General features: G+C 33.0%; 1 protein-coding gene across 1 annotated transcript in view; it reads left to right on the top strand.

Annotated features, from left to right (window-relative positions):
- The window catches only part of LOC145293749 (uncharacterized), a 332,672-nt gene that overhangs the window by 153,563 nt on the left and 151,609 nt on the right, over positions 1–27,500 (top strand). Inside the window, exon 2 of the mRNA XM_080140230.1 lies at positions 3,445–3,513. Coding sequence (XP_079996356.1) covers positions 3,445–3,513 — 69 coding nt within the window. The remainder of the gene's footprint in view (positions 1–3,444; positions 3,514–27,500) is intronic.

The raw sequence follows: 27,500 nt of genomic DNA, 5'->3' as shown, positions 1-27,500 counted from the left end.
CTCTCTCTCTCTCTCTCTCTCTCTCTCTATCTATATATATATATATGTATATATATGTATACACAGAAACGCACACACACACACACACACACACACACACACACACATATATATATATATATATATATATATTCGCTAAAATAATTTTTTTGCTATTCTACTCTCGAACATAAGTTATGTCACGAAAACTAAACAAATAAATGTAGGTCTATCAAAATTGCAACATTTTATAAAGCTGAAGAATGTAAATAATAATAATAATAATAATAATAATAATAATAATAATAATAATAATAATAATAATAATATCTACATGTATAAACTATATATATATATATATATATATATATATATATATATATATATATACGTAAATTGAATAAAATCACAACCTAAATGAATAGAAATTCACTTATTTTGGCGTTAAGCTCTTACAGCTGTTTCGTGAAAGGATGGACAATTACCTCTCATCCATAGAACTGTAAAACTTCCATCCAGTCACTCCTCAGAGACGCTTACAACTATTCCCAAATATATATATATATATATATATATATATATATATTGTTCATATATATGCCTATTATTTATTTCACTTACTATTAAGATGCAAATAAAAACGTAAAATAAAATCCGTATAATTACGTTTTTTTTTAAGTCAATCTCACTAATATACAATAAATTAGTTTAATTACAACAAAAATAGAATGATGTAAAATAATTGTTTTCAAAGATTTAAACTTCCAGTATTCCGCGATATAGAATTTTAACAGTGATTTTTGAGTAAGTATTTCCAAATTCTTGAAGAAAACATAATCGTATAAAAAAATGATTATTGGCAATTTTAAAATATCAAATTCCACTACTAGTGAGATTATATTTATTATTAAAAGATTTTTTCTAAGGTGAGCTTTCAACTTGATTTTCGCGCATATTTTCAATAAATGTACTGAGATCTTTGATTAATAAAATTTGCACGATAAACAGTAGCGGAAATTGTGGCTTCTCTTATTCCATTTAGCGTCCTTTGGCGTTCGTGAAAAATATACACAATTATAAGGTAGACACAAAATGATGACGACACTGATGCTGCGTAAAACCTTGGAGATTTTACACCAAAAGATATATATAAATATATATATATATATTTATTTATTTATATATATATATATGATTAGTTTTTTTTTTTTTAAAGAAATCCAGCAGAGTGCTCAATTAAAAGGAAAATCCAAAAAATAATAGCGTATTTATATTTTGGTTTTAGTGTACAGAAAGTTGTTAGATGAGATAAGTCATTGGTACCGTCGGTTTCAAGCCCGATAATTAGGACCTTTTTAGATATCCATATCAAGCTCTCTTCAGCCAATACTCATCTGAGATGACTTATCTCATCTAACAACTTTCTGTACACAAAATACAATATATATATATATATATATATACATATATATACACATATATTAATAAATATATATATATATATATATATGAGGTTCCTTAAAGAAGTTTCAAGACTTTGTTCATACAGAAATTTAAAATTGTCGAAGATTCTTGACCATTCAATATGTTATTGCTACACACCGTATGAGATTACTAGCTTATTTTTTCTGACTTCAATTTCAGACGATCAGCTACATCAGGAATTGAATACATCCTGCTAAAGCCTGTGTGTAAGAGCTGGTGAATTTCAAAAATGTACTCCAGACGCGATGACAATTCAGAAGAACGATATGCAATATAACTCTGTTTTAAACTTAGAACAAAATGCCACAGAAACATATGGACTGCTTCAGACTGCTTTTGGGACATCTTGTATGAATGTACAAGCATTTTATTGTGGCACAAGAGATTTAAGAAGGCATGGAGTCTTCAGCGATGATGTGAGGTGTGAGAGGAGTAAGAAAGTCAGAACACCAGAGTCGATTGGCCAAATAACGAATTTCATGGACAAGGACCGTTGTGTGTCTATAGAGACAATAAGTACACAGTTTGATGTCAGTGTGCGAACTGTATACACGATTACTCACGAGGAATTGAAGATGCGGTAAATCTGAGCGAATGCACCATTCCACATCTCCATCCTTGTCAAAGACGGGCATCAAAATACTTTCTCATCTTTCCTATAATCTAGCCATTGCTCTGTGACTTTTGGTTATTCTCCATGTTCAAGTATATTCTTCAGGGCTGACGTTATGAGGCATTTGATGATTTGAAAGAGGCTGTAGCGAGGATCATTTATACACTTACACAAGAGGACTCCCATAGTGCCTTCCATAATTTTTGCAACGGTATAACAACGTATTGCAGTCGGAGGAGATTACTTCGAAGGATACTATATTTTCATGTGTGTACTATCAATGCAAGTACCCATATGAAAAATCTTGAAACTTAGTGAAGGAACCTCGTATATATAGAAAATTTAAAAAAAAAAGAAAACAAAAGTCATTTCAACTTTTATTAGACATTTTCTTTAGAGAATTTAGTTAGAGTAAAACGCATATACAATATTTTCAAAATATGCGGCGCGTTTTTTTTCATACGAAATGTATTCGTTGTACTCAAAATAATGTGCTGCAATTATGACGTGATAAAATTTTTCCATTAGCATAACTGTTATAATTCAAAATGTATGGTGCGTCTATATAAATGGAATATAGGGTTATTAATTTGTTTTTTATGTGTAAATCGTTTTTTTGGGGGAATGTATTGAACTCTGTTCCGTCTGTCTGCTTCCCACCTGACTACAACTTGGATGTCTTCAAGTCCAACGTAAACAAATTCCTGATGAACCGCCCCCTTAAGTAGACACTTTATTAAATCTCCACACTAACGTACTGTACTTACAATAACCCTTATCCCTGCGTGGCTTCCGGGTCTTGATAAGTGGTGACCACCTTGTAAAAAAAGACAAAAGAATTAGTGTGCATCTATATGCATGTCGTGTTCGTTTTGTTATAATGTCCAGATTAAAAGAGATAAATCTAAAAGCCGTGACGTTGGTGAACTGTTTTAGGATTTAAAACGAGTCTTGACTCCAAATGTCTTCACCGACATTTATTTAAAATGAATTTAATGAGCGCAGCTTAGTAAATAGTCTTGATTTTTTTATTATTATTATTATTATTATTATTATTATTTTTTTTTTTTTTTTTTTTTTTTTTACAAAGGAGTTACCACTTACCAAGACCCGAAGGCAAGTCGCGGATAAAGGGTAACATTTAAAAAGAGAACTATTTAGGAGACAGCTGCTAGACACATCTTTTCTCGATCAAGAGATCTGAGGCAAAAGAAAAAGAATATAAGAAGAATCCCGCGTGAAAGTCACGTGACTTGCCTAGCTTGCGATCAGCGGAAGCGTCTCTGACCTTTCCCCCCTTTAATTAACGAATCTGCTATTCTTTAACAATATTGACCTTTTTTTTTTGTAATCATTGTATTTTTCAGGATATTCTAAGACTGACGATTTGCAGCAACGGTTATTAAGCAAAGACAATTACACGTGGAAACCAAAAGGTCAGTTTTATTTAATTTTATGTAAAAACACGAAACTGATTTTGCATTCTTCTGATTTACGTAATGCATATATGAATGAAATGTAAATATCAGTTTACATGGATTTAGTCAATTTCACACATTTTTGCATTATTATTAGGACCAGGACAACAGTATATTTTTTTCATTGTGTGTATACGTTGATATTTTATGTGCTTTTATATAGAGTGATGTGGTTCTCGATTGATTCATTGTGTCTTATTGTGTCGGATATATACTCGAGAGTCAAAACAAAAAAAAATAAATATGCAGTTGTAATAGCCCTAATAATTATACATGTGATGAATACAACATCCATATATATATCTTCTTTCGAACGATTAATATACAGGGTGCGGCAGAAATATCTCCCACATTTTGACATACTATCTTCCCAGTTGTACTTTTTTAACAATCATTAATTTATATGGATGGAACTACATATCAGTTTGTTCTGAATGTTCGATCAGACAATCCCTTGATGAAAGAATTTTTGCGAGCTGAACGTGCAGGAGACCGAGTAAAAGAAAGTCTCATAGCTCGAATACTGTCTGTCAATCGAACGCTTCTAGGTCATTCCGGGTGGCTTTATTTTAAATGTCGAAACTCTACCTCTGAAATTTTTAACCCATAGGCGTATTGATTTTCTATCTAAAAAAGCATTATGCTATTCTAACGTGTAATAACCTCGGAAAGCTCTCTTCCGCAGTTACAGATATTCAAAATTTGACCAACCATAGCTAAGATTATTTCAAGTATCTTATTTAAGGAAGACGTTTATGATTTTAACAGGAACTGTTCTAATTACATTTTGAGTCAAAAAACCCATATCTTTCTTTCAATTTTCCAAATTTAATTTCTAATTTGATCATAGTAAACTCATAACGAAATCAGAACAAATAGTTCGTAAATAACATCAAATGACCCAATCAGAAGCTCCGTTTGAGGCTAAACTCACACTTTTTATTCTTAATTGTAGCTTTCTACCATTCTTTTCTTCATATTTATTTTTTCATTTTTCAAAATGACAAAAAAATATCTGAGTCCATTTCATTGTGATTTGATATCACTTTTCTTCAGTAGATCACTCTCCTTAATGTGACCATGAGTTGTTTTTTTTTGTAGTTTATTTTTTGTACTGATAATTTCCCCAAACTTCAAAATCAACTTAATCAAAGCTACGATAAATGTTGTAACTGCAATGTTTTCTGCAATTCTTGAGATTGAATCGCTGCTCCAGATTATTTATATAAAAGTTAAATTGCCTGTCTGTGTGTGTGTGCATTTTCCTACAAAACTACTCTGTCATTTTTCAGTCTACAGACTCGAGATTTGACATACTGGGTATTGAGATTTGGGAAAATCTTTTTAATCGGTTTTCTGTCAGAAATTTGGCTGTTAAGGGGTCAAAGTTACACGATTTTACTTTTGAAATCTCTATCAAACTTCTCCGACAATTCTGGGTCAAAACACTTGAAATGCTTAATGTAGGTTAGTTTGACATGAATCAAACTTTTGAACTTGATTCGAGCCCAAAACAATAAATGTTAAGGGGTCAAAGCTGGGGTCAAAGCTAAAAAAATAACTGACCTCTACGGTCTCTACTAAATCACTCAGACATTTTTTGGTCTAAACATTTAAAATTTTACCTAAAGGGTATCCAAAACAGCAGCAAGATTTTTAATCAGTTTTGGACCGAAAATTTGGCTGCCAGGACGTCAGAGTTGAAACAGTAGACGTTTGCAAATTCTACCAAACACCTCCGCAAATTTTGGGTCTAAATACTTGAAATTTTAGATTATGGTTACTTAGACATGAGTCAAACATTTAATATATATATATATATATATATATATATATATATATATATATATATATATATGCACATAAAATTATGAACAGTACATAGGACCCGAGAAAAGCCGGGCTTAACTGCTAATGTGTGTGGATATATATATATATATATATATATATATATATATATATATATATATATATATATATATATATATAAAATACCGTCAATGCAACTCGGCAAAAAGTCATCACATTTGTAAATATAAGATTACATTATTATTTGTATGTATAAGCTTATTATACATCAACATTTCATAAACCGTTGTGTATCCATTATAACCCCTCTAAAACAAATGTTTAATCTTAATACAACTGTATCAGGAGGGGTGTTAAAAATTGGACCAGTCTATATAAACTCAAATCTAAAACGGTGAAAAGCTATTATTACGGAAGTAATGACTTTAATATAGACAAATCAAAATCAATTCCGTGTAGAAGAATCTTGTATCGCGCTTAAGTGGAAACTGTGTTTTGCCCTATTAGAAATATTAACTTAAATGTTCGACGCATATATATATATATATATATATATATATATATATATATATATATATATATATATATATACATATAGGAGCAAACAGTTAATAAAACATGTTAAAAACACTTTGAAAAGGAGTTAAAAACATATGTAATCTGAAAAGGAAACACTTTATAAGTGGATTGTTCTTAATCCGCGGAGTTTCGAAGAAATACTTTTCTTCTCATCAGAGGGTAGGAAAAAGCAAAATGCGGGATCGGATTTTGCATACAAAAGTATTTGATGAAACAACAAGTAAGTCAAACATCTTACTTGATAACAAAAAGTGGAGCAGAGAGAATATGGTGAAGAAAAAGGTTACTACATGTGAATGGGTAATCTGGTGAAAGGTAAATAATTCGATGACGGTATAATTCAAAAATATAACTCTAAGGAAGTTAATTGAGTTTCCATTTTCACAAGTAAAATCCAAGGAAATCACGTAATTGGAAAATGGTCCAAAATAATCCAAAAGGCCGAAATCCATGGAATAATTCACAAATCTGTACAAAGAAAAGAAAAGGGGAAAATTCCAATAATATTAATAAAAGAAAATAAGATATGCTTTTCACGCGACTGCCGAGACATAATAAGAAAGATCAGGGAAGACGAAGAGGAAAAATAAATGGTGATAGAATTAAATGTAAGATAGAAAAACAAATGTCAAAAAGACCTAGACAAAAAGGATGTTAAAAGGCGCGAAAAAAATATAGGGCAAAAAATAGGTCAACTGAAATGTACAGGTTATTACTAAAGAAAATGTAAGCAAGAGTTGTTATATATATATATATATATATATATATATATATATATATATATATATAAAGAGAGAGAGAGAGAGAGAGAGAGAGAGAAAGAGATGGAGATGCTGGAAGTGCTCCCCGTTGGCATCTAAGCTTTTCTGAGCACGTTTAACAACGTTTGCAGGTACTCCACGTAGATCTTCTCTGGTGATTCTTCTGATAGCGTTCGTTATGTTGTTATTTAGTTGATACAGATTGTGAGGATTATTTGCATAAACTTTTTTTTAAGTCCCCTGTAAAGATAAAATTAACATGAGTACAAGTCCGGGAAACATGGTAGCCACAACCTTTTTGCTAATTGTTCTCTCTTCTGTAAACATGTCATGAACTCGTCTCAGTAATCTGTGAAACCAGTGGCATTTAGAGCGACTTTGTTAGTAAAAGAATTGCATTTTCTCTTGTGGTGTGAGTTGGTCTATAAGAAAAAGAGAGAGAGAGAGAGAGCGAGACCGGGCTACTTTTAAGTGGCCCACTTAAGATGAAAAAAAAAGATTAGAGAAGAATTTGAGTGGTCGGACTACTTTTAAGTGAACCACACTGTGTATATATATATAGATTATGGTAGTTCAAAACATTAAGAGCTACGAAGACGGAGTGGGTTACATATTATGCTACAGGGATAATTTTTCTTCATATTCTTTGCAATTCTCAATGTACTTCTATCAGGAATTCAATAAAGCATCTCTGTTTCTGACACCTGTATTAGCAGAGGTCGCTTTCTTACAGTATCAGACAACAATATCTGATACAGCGAGATCAATCCTTCAGGTTATGAATGCAAATATTCAATCATTTCTGAAGAGTATATGCACGAAAAAAAAACGAGATTGGCATAATAATAACCGGTTGTTTCTGCATAACGAAACGGGTCTGTACAAAATGAAACAAAATATTAACTCATTAGGTTAAAATGAAATAATAAACTTTAAAAGCAAATAAAGATGACGTAATAAATTGAAAAAAATATTGCAACTTCTCTTCCAATTTCGGATTTTGTAATCATGCAAAGATGTTTTTATTTTCTTTTAAAGTTAATTTTTTTTTCTTCTGGTTAGTAAAAGGCGGAATAAATTCCAAAGATTGACATAATAATTACACGAATGATCCTCCGCTACGAAACAGGTGCTGTCAAATTATGCATGTAAACGTGCTTTAAAAAATAAACAGTAAGATGGTCAACATCTTTAAATTTGGATTTTTTTTTTATTTGTTAGATGATCTGTAATTACATCGAGCCTCATGAAGTCATTGGTATGAAGAAATGGTGAAATATAATTATATATAGTTTCTCATAAACACACACACATTTTATGTGTGTGTGTGCGCGCGCGCTTGCCCGTGTGTGTGTGTGTGTGTGTGTGTGTGTGTGTGTGTGTGTGTTTAGAATAGACAGATAAAGTAATCAACCTAAGGTACAAGCTTTGAAGGACAATCGTATAAAACTCTGGTTGTATTTTAATATTCATGACAAATGAAAAATGTGTTTTGAATGTTATTTCGTGATTTTAACTTTTCATCCGGAACTTCGCCATTCGTTACACTAAAGCTGAGAATAAAATAGGATTTCTAACTAGACATTCCTAAGTTGCCATCTTGTGTTTTATCATACGACTCTCAATTTTTTTTTCTTTCAATTTATATATGTATTTCAATAATTTTATTAAGTCAGGTTCTCACATAACTCTCTAATAGTTATAGCTCAATGATAAATGTGGTTAATTTTCATGTCTCCTGATTTTTCCAGTGTTCACGGCATCTTTTGATCGCTATTGAAACTTTTTTATTTTTCACATAGACGTGTATAATAATTGAAATTTGGGTGATAATCGCTGATAATTTCTCCCATATCTATTTTACAACTGGACTCCTAATTACTGGTACTCCCAATGCCCTCCCAGTCGAGGTTTGAACGAGGCTATCCCTGCACTTTTGTTTAACATTTTAATCAATTTAGAGACTCTACAGACATTTTGGCCACTTTGTTCTTTTTTCACGCATACTTTCTTTTTGAAGTTTCTCCTAATATTAATAATAATTATTAACATAACAAGTATAATGACGATGATAATAATAATAATAATAATAATAATAATAATAATAATAATAGTAATAATTCTGATTTCATTCATAAACGTCTCCCTGAAAAGACATGACATTAATTCCCAGAGTTTATTTTGATAAGAACAATTATAATAATTAATATAATTACTGTAATAGTAATAATAATAATAATAATAATAATAAGAAGAAGAATGTTACATAAAAATAATAATAATATGAATAATAATTATAACATTAATTATAATAGTTATAATTATTATAATAAAAATAACAATAATACTATTATAAACATGATAATAATAATAATAATAATAATAATAATAATCATAATTACATAATTATAATGATTTTCATAGCAATAATAACAATAATCATAATAATCGTAACAATAATAGTAATAACACTTATAATTATGATTATAATAATATAAATAATGATAATAACAATCATAATAATAATTATAATAATTATTATAATAATAATAATTATTATAATAATTGTATCACTAATAATAATAATAATAATAATAATAATAATAATAATAATAATAATAATAATAAGGACATATAAACCGAGAAATTGAATCTCTAATAACTGCAGCACAAGATAACTCGATAAGAACCTACCATATCAAAGCAAGGATCGATAAAACACAAGAAAACAGCAAATGCAGACTCTGTGGACAAAGAGACGAAACGATAAACCATATAGTAAGTGAATGCAGTAAACTGGCACAAAAGGAATACAAAAACAGGCACGACCAAGTGGGGAGGGCGGTGCACTGGGAATTGTGCAAACGGCTGCATCTTGAACGTATAGATAAATGGTACAAGCATAAACCCGCAACAGCACTCAAAAAAGAGAACCACAAAATCCTATGGGACATGAACATACAGACGGACAAACCCATCCAAGCAAGAAGACCAGATGTCGTAATAATTAACAAGAAAGAAAAATCCTGTAAAATCGTAGACTTTGCTGTCCCAGCTGACCACACGGTGAGTATGAAAGAAAAGGAGAAACGAAGCAAATACACAGAACTAGCCAGAGAGTTTAAAGGGAGTTGGATGATGAAGAAAATCAAAATAGTACCGATAATAGTAGGAGCACTAGGAACAATTCCGAAAAAACTGGAAAAAAGAATGGCAGAAATTGAAATCAAAGGAATGGCTGCAAAATTACAACGCCTAACGATAAGGAAAACAGCTGAAATATTAACAAAACCTTGAGTGCGGAGAATAACACAATACAATATAACGAAGAAGCGTTACAGGGAATGAAAAACACCGAAGCTGCAGAACTACATGTTCTACACCCCCATCATGCATCCCTCCATTATTTCACCGCCGTTCCCCACAATAGAAAAGTGATTGATACCAAAGAGCCGAGAAGGGACAAGGAGGATAGAAAGACCGAGGAGTGGCCAAACCTCTGCTGGACAAGTGCGAAGAGAACTGGGATCTTGGGGAGGCTTAGTGCCACTCAAATTCCAGTATAAACCAATGGCTAATGCCAGCGAGAAAGCAATGGTAAGAGGCTGTTGCGATGATGCAAATTTATTTGCAAATAATATCGAAGGGAGGAGAGTGCGGGACGTCTGGGGAGACTTGTTGTCACTCAGCTTCCAGAGAACACCACAGGTCTCCAATCAGATTGTTTGCTTACTTGAGTGAAAGCTCCATGTGAGCCAATAATAATAAACTATATAATATAAACCTAATTAAAGGAATAAACACGTGGACAGTGTCACTAATAAGATACTCTAAACCGTTTCTAAGCTGGACTAAAGAAGAACTAAGAAATTTTGGTCAGAAGACCAGGAAACTTGTGCATTATTATTACATCGATTCTATGTGAAAAGGAAAAACTGTGTGAATAACACTAAAATAGAATTACAAAAATCGCATAATGCACAAAACCGAAAGAATAATCACTGCAGCAAGAGACCCGGACGAAACCGACAAGACAGAAAAGGAGACAAGCAATTAGAGGAGGAAATAAACATGAGAAGGGAAACAGCTATATGGGCGATTCATAAGGATTAGATAAATAAAAAAAAAGACTGGCGAAAACACTTGGAAATGGTTAGAAAAAGAAAACCTAAACGGGGAAACTAAATCATTAATAACAGCTGCACAAGGTAACGCGATTAGAACCAAACACATTAAAGCAAGGATCGACAAGACACAAGAAAACAAGAATCATAAGAGTTAATAAGATGGAAAAGACTTGCCAGCTTGTAGATTTTCCGTTTCAGCAGACCACAGACTGAAGATGAAGGACACAGAGAAGCGAAGCAAATACACGAAACTGGCCAGAGAGCTCAAAGGGATCTGGAAATTGAGAAACGTTAACATAACACCACTAATAGTAGGAGCGCTAGGAGTAATACTGAAAACTTTGAAAAAAGGTATGGGGGAAATTGGAATCAGAGGCATTGTTGAGGAGATACAACAAATTTAAATAATGAAAAACTGCAGAAATATTAAGGAGAACCCTTGCGCCTTAAGACTAACACAACACATAAGCTACACACAAACTGAACACAGAAACGGCTACACAGGCAGAACAAAAAGGAACATCACATGGAATTATGAAAACTAAAACTATATAATTGTAAGATACCTTCCTCCCTTTTTTTCTGTGTGTGATTGTCACCATAAACGGGCACCACACCAAATAATGAGAGCTGAGGAGAATGGAAAGACCTAGGAAAGAAAGCACTAATCAGACGCTCGCTGGCTGAGTGCAAAGAGGACTGGAACCTTGAAGGGGGGCCTTATTGCCACCCAAATTCCAGCGAAGATCAATGGTCGCCGCCAAAGGGAAATCAATGATAAGCGGCTGTAGCGATAATGCAAATTCTTTTGCAAAGGTTATCGAAAGAGGTGGGGGTACTGGACTTCTTGGGAGACTGCTTGTCACTCAGACTCCAGGGAGAACTACAAGTTATTCTCAAATAGCAATCTTTGATGATGCTTTGTAAGTATAACTATTGAGTAAATACTACTACTATTACTACTACTACTCCTACTACTACTACTACTACTACTACTACTACTAATAATAATAATGATAATAATGACAATGATAATGATAATAATAATAACAATATTATTGATAATGATAAGAGTAATGCTACTAATCATAATAATAATGATAATGATAATAATAATAACAATATTATTATTAATAATAATAATATTATTATTATTAATAATAATAATATTATTATTAATAATAATAATAATATTATTAATAATAATAATATTATTATTAATAATAATAATAATAATAATAATAATAATAATAATAATACCACTACCACCACCACTCGATAGATGTTTTCTCGCCAGTCTTCATCGATTATCACTTTTAAACAACATGTTTTGTCCGCCGATATCTGAATGACCGGAAGTCTCAATTTCCTTACGAAATGACCAGTACTCTTTCCAGTATTCTCTCGATAACTGTTAAAATTAATTTTACATTCTCGCATTTAATTTCTTTCTGCTAACACTCGTGGGTTTATTTTTCCTTAAATCATCTATCCAGTCCAGTGAAAATCTAGAATGTACTCTCCCTCCCCGATAAAGATATATGGGACATTCAGGTTAACATTTTCTCTTTCTGCGCTTATACTCTCCCACTCTTTATTTGTTAAGAATAAAAGTCTCGCGTTGTTCTCGTTTGTAATTTCTTTGATGACTTCATCTTCCTCTGATTCTTCCCTTGTGATCAAGTAATCGTTGTTTACGGTATTTTCGGTGTTTATGGTGTACATTACTTCTGTTTATAAGTTTTCATTGGAGGTGTCTCCTCGCCTTCTATCACATCATATATTTTTACTTTTATTATCACCAGGTTTAACTATTGTCTATAAAAGATAAGTGTTATTTTATCTGTAATCAACTATTTCGTTATATTGTATTCACTGGACGTAGCCATTGCTTCTTCTTGTGATAGCTTGCCCCACGTTTTTAATACTATTCCAGCGCTAATTATTTTGGGTACGTAATTTTTAATTAAAAAATATATGCAACGCTTCTAACGCAGCTAACATTTCTATAATTCATTTTGCGTGGCTAACGCGATACTCTGCTTATAATTTTTTTTTTTTAAATCATACCTTTATAAGAGCTGCGGACTAACACTCTTACACGTGGATTCCACTATGTGGACAAGAAAAAAGAGAACAAAAATAACAGGCTTTCATTGACAAGGATGTTTATCATCAAATATCTGAATAAACAAATATTTTTTTAATTAAAAAAATGTGTTGTTTTCTAGCCTTCCAAACGTATTTTATATACGTAATTCTTAATTTCTTTCTTTGTGGTTTTCTTTTTTCGTTTTTTTTTTAAAGTTTTCTTTTACAAAGGAATCACCACATATCAAGGCTCAGAGACCACTCGAGGATAAGGGTTAATAAGTGTACAGTGGTTAATGCGACAATGTCGTAATAATTGTTAGTAGTGGAAATTTGGTAAATTTGATTACTTAAGGGGAACAGCTCATCAAGAACTTGTTTACATTGGACTTGAAGATGACTATATTATAGTCAGCTGGAAAGCAGGCAAAAGTTCCACAAGTGTGCAGTTCTAAGAAAGAAACTTTGTCCATGGAATCTACGATTAGGTTTAGGCACAGATAAAGAGTGGAGGAAAGTATTTATAGTGTTTTCCGCTAAACGAGTGTTTCTAGCGAAAGTTTGGAAAAGGGGAGCATAGTTTGGAGCTCAGACGAGCACTTGCCATGAAAATAACGATTAAATGCATGAATCATTTCTACTTGCATGCATTTGGTATTTGATATTCTTGCATCTGTCTATAAAGTGATCCATAAATATCATTGCACCAGTGGCATTCTTCTAGCTTACAGTTAGATGGATGAAATTGATTAGAATGCTAACAATGTACTGCATAATGATTATATGGCGATTTTGAGCCTGCTCAGTACGAAATTGCTGACTATGTGGGAATACTAGACGCTGTATATAGGAAGACTTTGACACAGTCTTGTAAAGATTGCAAAAACCTAACACCTCCATCCTTTCTGACTTACACTTACATGCGACTATAGACCGCTTGTAAATTGTTCAACCCGCCTCGGACGAGGGCCGTTTTTTGTATAGGGTTCACCATGTTTGCCATTGTGGGGACACCTGTCGATTTTAACCTTCAGATAATTTTACTGACCCCCTCTTGGTTTTAATATTGTATTGTGTCATGTTTCCTAGTTCAGTGTATAAAGCAAGACCAATAACAATCTACATTTAACTGTGATCCTGTCTGAGGGGAATAATGCATCTCACACGAGATTAAGACACAAGGTCCATTATAACGCACCCCTAAAGAATGATGGATAGTTACACAAAAACGAGACACACCTAAGGTGGTAGAAGATTACATAGATTAAAATGTAAAATAAATAGATGGTACAAAAACAGGTTTACTGTAAGTACCTTCCTAGAATTTTTGTCCGCCTTTTATGAACACTAAATTTCTTTCTAAGTAATTCCAGGAATGATGGTAAGATTATGAAGGCATTTTTTATGGTGAAAAATTATTAGTTTAATCTCGCTGACCATAGTCGGTAATATTTCCCTTGAGTCTGAGTGACAGCGAGTCTCCTCAAATGTTTAGCATTGCCCACTTTCTCCATTAACAATCGCAAATAATTTTTGCGCTATCGAAACAGCAAATTTCTCGCAAAAAAAAACAAAAACAAAAAAAAACGAACGTTGGTGTCCTCTGGAAGTTGAGGGATAATACGCCTCTGCAAGGTTTCACTATTATCGTGTCTTCCCAGAGGAGGTCTGGTTGGTGCTCGCTCTTTGTACTTTCGCAATAGTGCTGCGTGTTATTCTTACTCTCCTTGCATCTACATTCTTCTAATAATTAATGTCAATATGAATATTAGTAGTAGTTGTATTAGTTGCATAATAGTAGTAGTATACCCTAGTAGGTCTCACGTAGGATTGCTCACTAAAAATAAAAGGTCGTATTTCCTGGGGTCACCTGAAATTTCCCACACTATTCGATTGCAAATGTTTTTGCATCATCGCACTGATATTCGTCTTCATCATCATCTTATTATTATTATTATTATTATTATTATTATTATTATTATTATTATTATTATTATTATTATTATTATCATTCTTCTTCTTCATCTTCTTCTTCTTCTTCTTCTTATTATTATTATTATTTATTTTATTGATTACGGCATAGTCACGTTGAATCGCCTGTTCTCGTTAAACCACAGAAGTTAAGTAACGTTGTGTCTGCTCAGTACAAAAATGTGTGACCATTTGGGAATCCCAGCTGTTGTATGTGCTTTCTAGGTACGGGCAAGAAATGGGCGGACAAAAATGGGGGACCAAGTTTTGAAAGCCGATTTATCATAATTTTTTTGTAGGTTTCCAACTACTTTTTGATTGTATTTGAAAGATTAAAGACTAAACTTAATTTCCAAAAAGAAAAAAATATTTGTAAACGTGATAAAAAAAAGTTATGAAAATGTTTTCACAGCGAGCTAACCCATTCAGCTAAATTTTGAAGTTAAATAAATTCATTGTAAAAATCCTTTAAAAGATAAATATTAGTTTTCTGGGTCTATTTCAAAGATAATAAGGAAAGTAAATTCCTAAGGTATTGCATTAAAAAAACATCTTGTTTGTACAAAACATGAATTAATTAACCCAAAAACCGAGTGATTCAAGCGTTCGCAAAACGCAACAAACTAAAATTTTGTAAACACGAAAATTACGAAGGCCCAAAATCTCAGGCAGTCGAAATACTGTGAAAATGACGTCATGTAATTAAAAGGGAAGTTCTTTCTTACCCATTCGCGCATCTATACATTTCTTTTCTGAACATTTGTATTAATTTTTGCATTTTTTAATTTAATTATTTTTCTATGTTCCTGTTTTTAAACTATTTTTTAAAAATTATTTTTCAATATTATATGAAAAATATGTTACGCCGAAAGTTTAATATTCTTGCGAGCAAGGAAATTATTAAAATCTTGCATTAAAAAATTATGCGAAGCCCGTAATTTAAAAAAAAAAAAAAAAAGTAAAAATATTTTTTTGCAATTACAATTTTTTTGTGTGAAAATATTTAATAAACAATGCTTAATTCAATGGTAATATCGGTAGTTCGAGAAATTAATTTTTCTTCGAGTTATATTAAATTCATTAATACGGATTTTAGGGACTTTTTTCGTAATGCCCCCGTAAAAATTATTTTATTTTATTTTTATTGTTACAAATTACGATGCTTTATTTATATATAAAAAAAGCAGAAATAAAGTCTTGCGTTTTTTTTCTTCTGAAAACCATAACTTTAGTACAGGTATTTTGTGTTTAAACAAAATAATACATTTCGACTAAGATTTAAATAGAAATAATTACTTCATTATATTCCGCGATCATTGTTTCATAAATACTGAAAATTTCATTAAAATTGGTTAATTTCTTGATTTTTGGTGATTTTTTTTAAAGTAAAGGTCAAAATGTTTATACATTTTGAGCATTGGCATTCATTTTGCCCGTACCTAGTTCTCTCCGCTTATCTTAGCATTGTTTCACGTCGCACTGGACTTCTTCTTGCCGCTGGGATTAAGCAGTGCCGATTCAAGTGAGATGCGGTTGCTGATTACTCAACCTTTGCCTCACAATTACACCTGCAGCTATTCTTAGAAGCGTTTTTCGAGACAGAACGTAGGCGATGATGATGATGATGATGACGACGACGACGACGGCGACGATGATGATTTTTTAAAAATTTATTTACTCTACTATACCAGTTTTTCAATGAACGTTTCCTGTCATCCATCTTTTTTTTTAATCTCAAAATCACTTCATTCTAAAAGAAAAGATAGAAAGATAGGAACTGATTAAGATGTTGAGATAAACAAGTTAGAGAAAGCGAAGACACACATACACAGGGAAACAGAAACTCACACGGATACATACACACACACACACGCACACACACACACACGCACACACACACACACGCACGCACACACACACGCGCGCGCGTGCGCACACAACTTTAAATATATTCGAAACAATACTTGAGCGTCTGAAAATGTGTGTCGATTTTTTAACTTTTCCACGATTTGGGCCGCAAAAATCAATTATTTGCCGAAAGTACTCCAAAATATGGACGGTAATAAAGAATGGCATACTCTATAATCATAAATACGACACCTGCATAAATTAACACACACACACACACAAACACACACACACGCACGCTCGTGCGCACACACACACACATATATATATATATATATATATATATATATATATATAGAGAGAGAGAGAGAGAGAGAGAGAGAGATTGATAGACAGATATATAGTAAGTTATGAAATATACATGGCAATTAAGCTACGTAGAATATTCCGCGTTTAATTCTCGTGAGAATTTGTCAGGAATGAAATTTTTACGAGAATAAACTTACTAGAAAGCTCTACCTATATATTGAGCACTGTTGAAATAAATACTGAAAATTTACGCATAAAATTGTCTTCTTATATTAATTTATGTGATTAAATGAAGTAGTTACATATATGTGTGTGTGATAAATAAGTTCTAATCTATTGAAATAAAACAACAGACATACACACACAGAGACACACACACACACACACACACACACACACACATATATATATATATATATATATATATATATATATATATATATATGATTGTTGAGCTGGATTAAATCCGACGATATGAAATAAAATGGAGGTGGAAGGACCTGGATACTCAACGTTTCGCCCGATTTATGCGGGCTTCTTCAAGAGGGATGGTCATTGACGAGAGAGTCGGAGGATTGGGGCTATATATAATGATCAGCGTGTTTTCCTTATATAAATTAGATGTCATATATACATATATATATACATTTTACGAGAGAAAAAATAAATTAGAGTAAACTTTTAGACGTAATCCACTACACTAGTTTACCTCCATTTTATTTCATATATATATATATATATATATATATATATATATATATATATATATATATATATATATATATATATATATATATATATATTATCTATACACATATTAAGTGGAGATTTTGTCGCATTTACAGCATATTTAATTGTGTTTTACGACTGGACTACGCTGGGGGAAGGACCCTGTTATATATCTGAAACAATAAAATAACCAACAGAGTTTTGGCTCTAATAAATAAGAACTCTCCCTAAAATATCGCATGGAAGTTTATTGTACGACTGGGCAGCTAGTGCCTACTAGTTCGGGCCCCGATTTCGAATCTCGCTAGATTCAGCCCTCTGATGAGACGTAGACGACGAAACACCTGTCAGTGGATAATTACATTTTAAAGACAATATATATGCCGCTCCCCATATGGGGGTACCAGATTGGTTAAAGGGAAAATTATTCCCAACTCGAATTTAGGTCAAAAATGCACTTTCGTAAATAACTGAATTCATTCAAAACGTATCGCAAAAACAAAAAACAAAAAAAACAAATACCCCCCTTCTCTATCTCTCTCTCTTTCTCTCTCTCATATATATATATAGTGTGTGTGTATGTATATACATACACACAATGTGTGTGTGTGTGTATATATATATATATATATATATATATATATATATTCGTACAGATACTGACCGATTTCTTCGAATCTTGCTCTATTCGAGCTGTGTGTCAAGGTTAGTGTCGGATTTCTTGGATTCGTTAAATTATGTCGGGTCAAAAGTCGAATCTTTGGAAACTTTGTCGCCTTTTTACCTATTTTTGTTCGTGTTTTACTTTCTTAAACGATCAAATTTCGTCGGGATTTGCACGAATTAATTGGCAAATAGTTTTTGGGGCCTGTCTTTCATCTCATTATATGGTTACTGCCAGCCACTCTCTTGCTCTTTTTTTTATCTTTCATTTTTTTTTTTTTATTTGCTTTGTTTAATTGATTATGTACTATCACTACATACGCGATGTCGCCCGGGACTCCTTTTAATTTAGTTATTCCCGATTTTGTCTTTATCTTTCTAAATTAAAGCTGTGTAGCAAGGGCAGAATGCTGTTGAAGTGCCTTACAATTAAGAAAGAAGATACGTGCTTGTTTCATAATTTATTTAGTTTGGAAAACGTAGTAAAAGCTAAATATATAACGAATAAATGTTACCAAAGGCAAGATAAGTTACTTTTATACAAAATTGGGTAGATTTTAGTGGTTTTACTAAAAACAAAACACACTCGAAAGTATCCTGTACGTCTATAAGGCAACAATTCGCCCATGTATGGAGTACTGCTGTCATATTTGGGCTGGTGCATCGGCTACTAGTCTCTCGCTCCTTGACAAGCTTCAAAAGAGTCGCAAATCTGATAGGCCCTAAACTGGTATCTAAGTTTAAGCCTCTGTCCCATCGACGAAACGTTGCATCCCTCTGCCTGTTCTACAAGTATTTTAATGGTGAATGCTCTGATGAACTGCAAGCACTTGTGCCCCCCACGACGTGAACACCCTCGACAGACCCGACAAGCTGCAAAATCTCACCCCACACTGTAGAGATCCCGAGATGTAAAAGATGTTTCTACTCCAGTAGTTTCTTCCCCAGAACCGCTAGACTTTGGAATTCCATTCCAGGCCACTGCTTCCCCAACTGTACTGACATGCAGAAGTTCAAGTGCAACGTGAACCAACATCTTGCTGCCCAAATCCCTACATAATACCCCAGTAGTCGTTGCCCCTGATAGTAGCCCCTCACAACAAAGTGGCAATGTGCCTTGTTTGGGGTGAAAATGTAAAAAAAAAAAAAAAAAACTGCAGTGTCAACCTTTACACGACCACAAGACAAATGACCGCAATGTATTTGTTACGCGCGTAACGATTGACATTGTTTGTTTTTCGAGCCGAAAAATCATTTTCCATTAAGTAAAAACACACAAAAAAAAACTACACATGTAGATAGAGTAACTGATCTTGCTTTTGGTAACATTTATTTGTTATTTATTTGTTTTTGTTTGGGTTTTTTACCACTTTTTCATATAATTATGGATTGTAAACCCAACCCGAACATATATACATAATCACCAAGAAGGAAAGAGAAATACGTGTGCGCAACAAAATATGAGATTGCAATTTGCCCCCAATAAGAGAATGATGTGTGACCGTTAAGAAGAGCTCATGATTCAGTGCGTCGACAGGTTCAAGTAATGCGTCCTATTTTTATTCCGCCTTAATGAATCATAGAGGATCCCAAATTATATAATTATGGCTGAACTTATGCATTCATGACCTGAAGGTTTCATCACTTTGTTGCAGAGAGTGACGGTGTTAGGTTCTAAAGATAGCAACCCCGGTCATGTATGTGTGCATAAGCAAAGATGCGTCAGTGATTTTACTGGCAAACAGGATATTGAGAATGATGGTGACCGTGTACAAAAAAATAAATTCTGGAGAACAAACGGTCGCTCGTTATAATGGTACTACTCCCACCTTCCTAGCTCTTCAACTAACTGGAGGATCACCGTAGATGATGATGGTTATAGTGGCTTAAATGGCTTCCAAAAAATTAATAACAGTATCCCATTCTGTTTATGAATTTTTTTAGCTGAAGATTTATGATAGTAATGTATCTTTAATGTAGGTTGGTGGCGATTATCATGCCGGTCGAATATGATCAGTCCTTTTTATTTTTATTTTTTTCGTTGCGTGCTATTGCTTTTTGCCTTTTGCGTAGCTGCTATAGAAATTTGACAGTTAGCAGCAGTAGCAGCAGCAGATGATGATGATGATGATGATGATGATGATGATGATGATACTTCGTAGCTTACTGGATGATGCCCGTTTCTCTTCCCTGCAATCTCTCTACCATAGAAGAGAGGTTTCGAGCCTGTCTTTATTTTATCATTATTTTCATGGCAAGTGCTCGTCTGAGCTCCAATCTATGGTCCCCCCTCGCCAATATGTCACAAAAACCACCCGTCTAACTGAAACCACTGTCAATAATTTTTCCCACTCTTTATCTGTGCCTAAATCAAAACGTAGATTCCATGAACAAAGCTTCCTTCTTTGTAGTGCACGCCTGTGAAACTCTGTTCCGTTTGCCTGTTTCCCACCTGACTACAACTTGATGTCTTCAAGTCAAACATAAACAAATTCCTGATAAACCGTAAATTGTATGGCACTTTATCAAATCTCCATTACTAAAGATTACTACGATATTATCCCATTGATTATTGAAAAAGCAATAACCCTTATCCCCGAGTGGCTTCCGGGCCTTTATAAGTGGTGACTACCATGTAAAAAAAAAAATGGTCAGTTTATTAATTATAAACCGACTGTTGTATTTTTTTTTTTTGTATGTATATTTATTAAGTGACTCGTGCTTCAGGGATGTCTGCGCTTCTGTTGCCGACAATCTTCGTTGTGGTAGTGAAAATACGGTTTCGTCCAGCAGTTGGATTTCCAGACAGAAACCCCAGATCGAGTAATGTTTGTAAGGTTTTGATTTCCAAAAAATGGGAGGCTTTAATGTTAGAACGAACCTCGTATTACAAAGAGCGCTACGAACGCCTATGTGCAGCCGTCATTCATCGCTGGCAAATGTGCATTGAAAATGCTGTTTACAAGGTAGCAAAATAAATCAGAAGAATAAAAGATCTCTCGGTTTAATCGTATCATCCCGTTGTGTAGTATTCCATATTTTTTAGTAAAAAAAAAAAAGAAAACAGTAGGTTTTAATTTTAGAACTACCCTCGTATTACAAAGCGCGCTCCGGTCTCTCATGCACGGCCATCGTTCATCGCTAGCAAATGAGAATTGAGAATTGTGGTGACCATGTAAAAAATAATATTTTACGCGCTAAGTATCAATCATTTTATTAGTATCATATACGCCTTGGCAGGGTTTCCACATTTTGAGTATAAAAAAAGAAGGTTCTACCATTGGGACGCCATTCGTCATAGGCTTATTATCACGGGGTCCTGATTTCGAATCGCGCTTGATTCAGCCACTCTGATGAGTCGTAGACGGCGGAACACGTGTCAGTGGATAATTATGTTTTATAAAATAATATATATGCCGCTCCCCATTTATGGGGTACCAAATTGGTCAAAGGGAAAATTATTCCCAACTCGCATTTAGGTAAAAATGCACTTTCTTATAAAGTATTGAATTCATTTAAAAAGTATCGCTAACAAAAACAAATAAAAACATCCACATAAAACGCGATACATTTAGTAGTGGTGTGAGGTAGAGGTTTAGGCTTCTTATCACAGGGTCCCGATTTCGAATCTTGCTAGATTCAGCCACTCTGATGAGTCGTGGACGACGAAACACGTGTGTGTGTTTGTGTGCGTGTGTTTGTGTGCGTGTGTTTGTGTGTATGTGTGTGTGTGTGTGTGTGTGTGTGTGTGTGTGTGTAGATAAGTATAAAATAAAGTGATTCGAGGTATTACACAGAATAGACTCCATAAACCATCTATCTCTATTGTGATCTGAAAACCTATGCCGGCAAAAGGAGACAACAAAGCAACAAAGGCGTTATTTCTCTTTCGGGAACTTTGACTCCTTTTCCTTTTTTTTACGTTGTGCAAATTTTAGTTGGTTTTTAAACGTCTTATATGCAGATTAAAGTCTTCTATTTTAATCAGTTTGTTTATTTTCATTTTTTGGAACATCTGCATTACCCTTAGTGCCTAGTTCGTCAAAAGTATTGTTTTACATTGCGATCGATTTTCTCCTTAAGAGATGATAGCCGAAAGAGCTCTCGAGAAATGTCCGCATATTTTATTTAAATCTCTCTCTCTCTCTCTCTTTCTGTCTCTCTCTCTTTCTCTCTCTCTCTTTCTGTCTATATATGTATGTGTGTGTGTGTGTGTTTCTGTGTGTGCGCGCGTGTGTGTGTGTGTTGACGGGCAGTGATATTTACCGTTCGCCGCCACTCCCGCTTTACCATTTTCGGTTTTGTTGCAATGTAGGTTACATAGTTTTGCTGCTAGGATTCGACCTGTTCGAGTCTTCGTAAATAATCGCCCCTACATGCGTTTGACTCACGGAGTGTGTTGCGTGAATTTGTTTAACACCGAACCCCGTTGCGTTGAGAACAGCACCCAATCCCGACCCCAACTTCCAGCACCAAAAAATTCTCAGAAAGAAAAACTTGTTGGTCTCTCTATCTCTCTATCAGTCAATCTCTATCGTTCATCCTCTCTCTCTCTCTCTCCCTCTCTCTCTCGTCTTCTTATATATATATATATATATATATATATATATATATATATATATATATATATACAGAATTGAGGAGCTAAAAAACGAGCGAATTTTTGTCCTAAATAATTTATTTTTCAACATATTCACCATCATTCGTAAAGCCCTTTTGCAACTAATTTAATGACGCGTCTGTGCTTTTGACACAGGCCCCTGGCAGAGGTTGTTTTAAGAGTCTCACACCGTCAATATCGGCAACAAAGCGATAAAACCTTCAGATCATATATGCATAGATCGGAAATGACAATGTAATTTGCAATTTTCTATGATCCATGCTATGCGGAGTTAAAAAAAAAAAGGAGGCATTATATTAAAAATCGTCTACGATGAGAGTGTCAGTATTTTATTGATTTTGTCGTCATGCGCCATTTTTAGCTGCTTCACTCTTTAAGAAACCAGATGAAGATTGATGAAACTTTGTGCATTTAGCTTTTTCTTCTCTATTTCCAAACATATTGACAGATTTTTGTCCTTACACACACACACACACACACACACACACACACACACACATATATATATATATGTATATATATATATATATATAATACACACGATTTGACCTTTGAAAACTCTACCAAACTCCTCCGCCAATTTTGGCTCTAAACACTTGAAATTTAGATGTAGGATACATGGACATGGATCAAACCATATCATTTGCGTTAAGCCAAAAAATATAAAAACTAATTTGTTAAAATTTGGATCAAAGTTTTGAAAAATTGGCCTCTGCAGTCTTTATCACTCAGCCAATTCCTGGTCTAAACATTTGAAATTTTACATAAAGGGTATTTAGAAACAGGGCACGCTTTTTAGTTTGTTTGGATTGACAATTTGAGCTGCCAAGGGGTCAAAGTTTAAAAAATATTACCTTTGCTACTACACCAATTTTACGTCTAAACATTTAAAATTTATACATAAGGGGTATTCAGACCTGCGGATTTCAATTAAGTTAGTTTTGGGAGTAAGATTTTGCTGCCAAAAGGTCAAAGTTGAAAGTGTTGTCTTTTGCAGGTGCTACTAAATTTATCCGCCAATTTTGTGTCTAAGCACTTGAAATTTTAGATGTAGGTAACTTGGACATGGGTAACACTTTTTATTTTGATTTGAGAATAAAATAATAAATATTAAGGAATCAAAATTGGGGTTTAAGTTATACAAAATTGACCTCTGCGGTCTCTACGAAATTGACTAATTAGTAAAAATATTTGAAATCTTACGTAAATGTAGTTACACGTAGGGCAACTTATGAACAGTACATAAGGCCTGAGCAAAGCCGGGCTGAACTCCTAGTATATATATATATTTATATATATATATGTATGTATATATATATATGTATATATGTATGTATATATATATATGTATATATGTATGTATATATATGTATATATGTATGTATATATATATATATATGTATATATGTAAATTTTTGGTACAGCAAAATGGAAGGAGAAATTTCAGAGGAAACATCATTTAATTTAAATACCAAAAAAAAACAAGAAATGGGCAGGTGAAATTATTAAAATTACCTTAAGGCCTTATCGTCTGACCCTCTAAGAGGAAACGTCAGAATGATGAATTAAAAACTAAGAAAACGAATGAGGGAAGAAGGGAATTTTGGTAACAGTTGGAAGAACAGTGGGAAAAAAAAAAATCTCACTGTTCAGGTTGTTTTAAATCAATGAATATCTCCAACTGGTGTTTAAGAATCTTTTGTCTACACAGGCTAGGTCGAGAGTTGTTAATAACCAACGCCTCAATAATATTGAGATGATAGTTCGACCTAGCACTGTATAGAACAGAAAACCACCCATCGGAATATTGATCGGCACACCTATTTATACACAACAGGTGATTACCAATGGCAGACTCATGAGCTTGGGAGTGCCCGGATATTCTCGAAACCTGGTGTAGTCGAATATCCCGAGGGATATGTTGGGATATTCTCATTTCTAATCTTTGGGATGTTTTTCCAACGTAGTCAGCTCCACACTGACAAACGAATTTATAAACAACAGAGTTCTTTTGAATGGTTGGCAAAACATCTTTACGAAAAGAAGAGAAAAAGGTTCGAGTTGTGTAAACTACTCTAAGCATAGTAGCTGGAAAACAACGTTGAGTAGCAGAAGAAATCCTTTTAACAATATGAAGGCCATCAGGACCCAACCATGGTAATTTTAGATAAATGGGACAACGTGATGGACCAATATGTTTACCACTATTAAATGTAGTAATTTTACGTTCAATAGTAGATTTTATTATATTAATGGGATATCCATTATTAAGAAAAATATTTGTAATTTCCTCAAGTTCCGTATCAAGACGGTTTGGTGAACAAATCATAAGTGCACGATGCGTAAGAGCGCTGATGAGGTTTATTTTTCTAGACTGAGGGGCAAAAGAAAACCAATTAAGATAGAGCCCTGTAAATGTAGGTTTTCTATAAACAGAGGTCTCAAACGTAGTACCAACTTTAGAAACACGAACGTCGAGGAATGGGAGAGAGCTACAGTCTTCAACCTCCATAGTAAATTGTAAAGATGGATGCAGGTTGCAAAGAAGACGAAGAAACTGTTCAGCTTCACTCCGAGAGGGAAAGCATGCAAAAGTATCATCAACGTAGCGTGTGTAGAATGCTGGCTTAGTAATTTTGGAAAATAATTCGTTTTCCAAAAATCCAACGAAAATGTTGGCTAACGAAGGACCAAGAGGGCTACCCATAGATATCCCATCAATTTGACGGTACATAATATTGTTGAAACTAAAGGAGACTGATTTAGTAGCAAGTTCCATCAGTTCAACGAAAATTCGTTCAGGAAATTGTGGAGATTTTAAGGGGCCACGGTATAGATAGTCAGCACAAATACCAATGGTTTCATCCAAAGGTATATTAGTATAAAGACTATTAATGTCAAAGGAAGCCAAGAAATCGGCATTTTTAGATAAAGTTAATTTTTGTATCTGAGATACGAATTGAAAAGAATCAGAGATACAATGGACTGAATAAAAAGAAAGCACAGGTTTAAGAAGATCAACCAGCCATTTACCAAGTTCGTGTTGTGCAGAACCCAGCATAGATAAAATGGGTCGCAAAGGAATGTTGGGTTTATGGACCTTAGGTAAACCGTACATTCTAGGCCTTTGAGAGCCAATGGGTCGGATTCTATCATAAATCTCTTTAGAAATAAATCCGCTTTTATGAAGTTAAAGAAATCTTTTCTGGATTTTTATTTCCATACGAAAAGTATCATCATGGCTTAAATCACCCAAACGGAGAAATTTACTTTTATCGTCCAAGATTTGTAACATTTTGGAGATATAATCCGTTTTGTTAAGTATAACAACGCCCGATCCTTTATCCGGGCGAGAAAGATAAATGTCGGGATTAGACCTAATTAATTTTGCCGCTTCAAAATGATTTTTCTGCCAAACAAAATCACTAGATTTAGTATTTATGGCAGAAAACCTCCGACCTAATTCGCCCAACTGAATTTTAACACTAGTTAATTCATCAGTAGAGATAGGCGAATGGTGTTTTAATTGAGTATACAATAATTCAATTTCACTAAATACTGAGATTTTATCAACAGAAGGGGGAGGAATGCAAAATTGTAAGCCAGCAGATAAAACAAATTCTTCTGTATTGGACAAAACATGAGAAGAATAATTAAATATATGTTTATCCAAATTTGTTATAATCCCAAACTTCTTAGTAATTAAATTTTTTAAATATTTATCATAAGAAGAAGTACATTTAATACGGGTAAAATTATCGCCGATGGATAAAAACCTAGAAAAACGGAGTTTATCAAAGAAAGATAGTTCTTTCCAAACCATGGCCCATATGTATATATGTATGTATATATATGTATATATGTATGTATATATATGTATATATGTATGTATATATATATATGTATATATGTATGTATATATATGTATATATGTATGTATATATATGTATATATGTATGTATATGTATATATGTATGTATATATATATGTATATATGTATATATATATGTATATATGTATGTATATATATGTATATATGTATGTATATATATATATGTATATATGTATGTATATATATATGTATATATGTATGTATATATATATGTATATATGTATGTATATATATGTATATATGTATGTATATATATGTATATATGGATGTATGTATATATATATATGTATATATGTATATATATATGTATATATGTATATATATGTATATATGTATATATGTATATATATGTATATATGTATATATGTATATATATGTATATATGTATGTATATATATATGTATATATGTATGTATATATATATGTATATATGTATGTATATATATGTATATATGTATGTATATATATGTATATATGTATGTATATATATGTATATATGTATGTATATATATGTATATATGTATGTATATATATGTATATATGTA

Source organism: Euprymna scolopes, chromosome 15 (assembly GCF_053919585.1).
Source record: "Euprymna scolopes isolate OS-2025 chromosome 15, ASM5391958v1, whole genome shotgun sequence".
Classification (NCBI taxonomy): domain Eukaryota; kingdom Metazoa; phylum Mollusca; class Cephalopoda; order Sepiida; family Sepiolidae; genus Euprymna; species Euprymna scolopes.
This window is presented reverse-complemented; position numbering and strand designations above follow the sequence as displayed.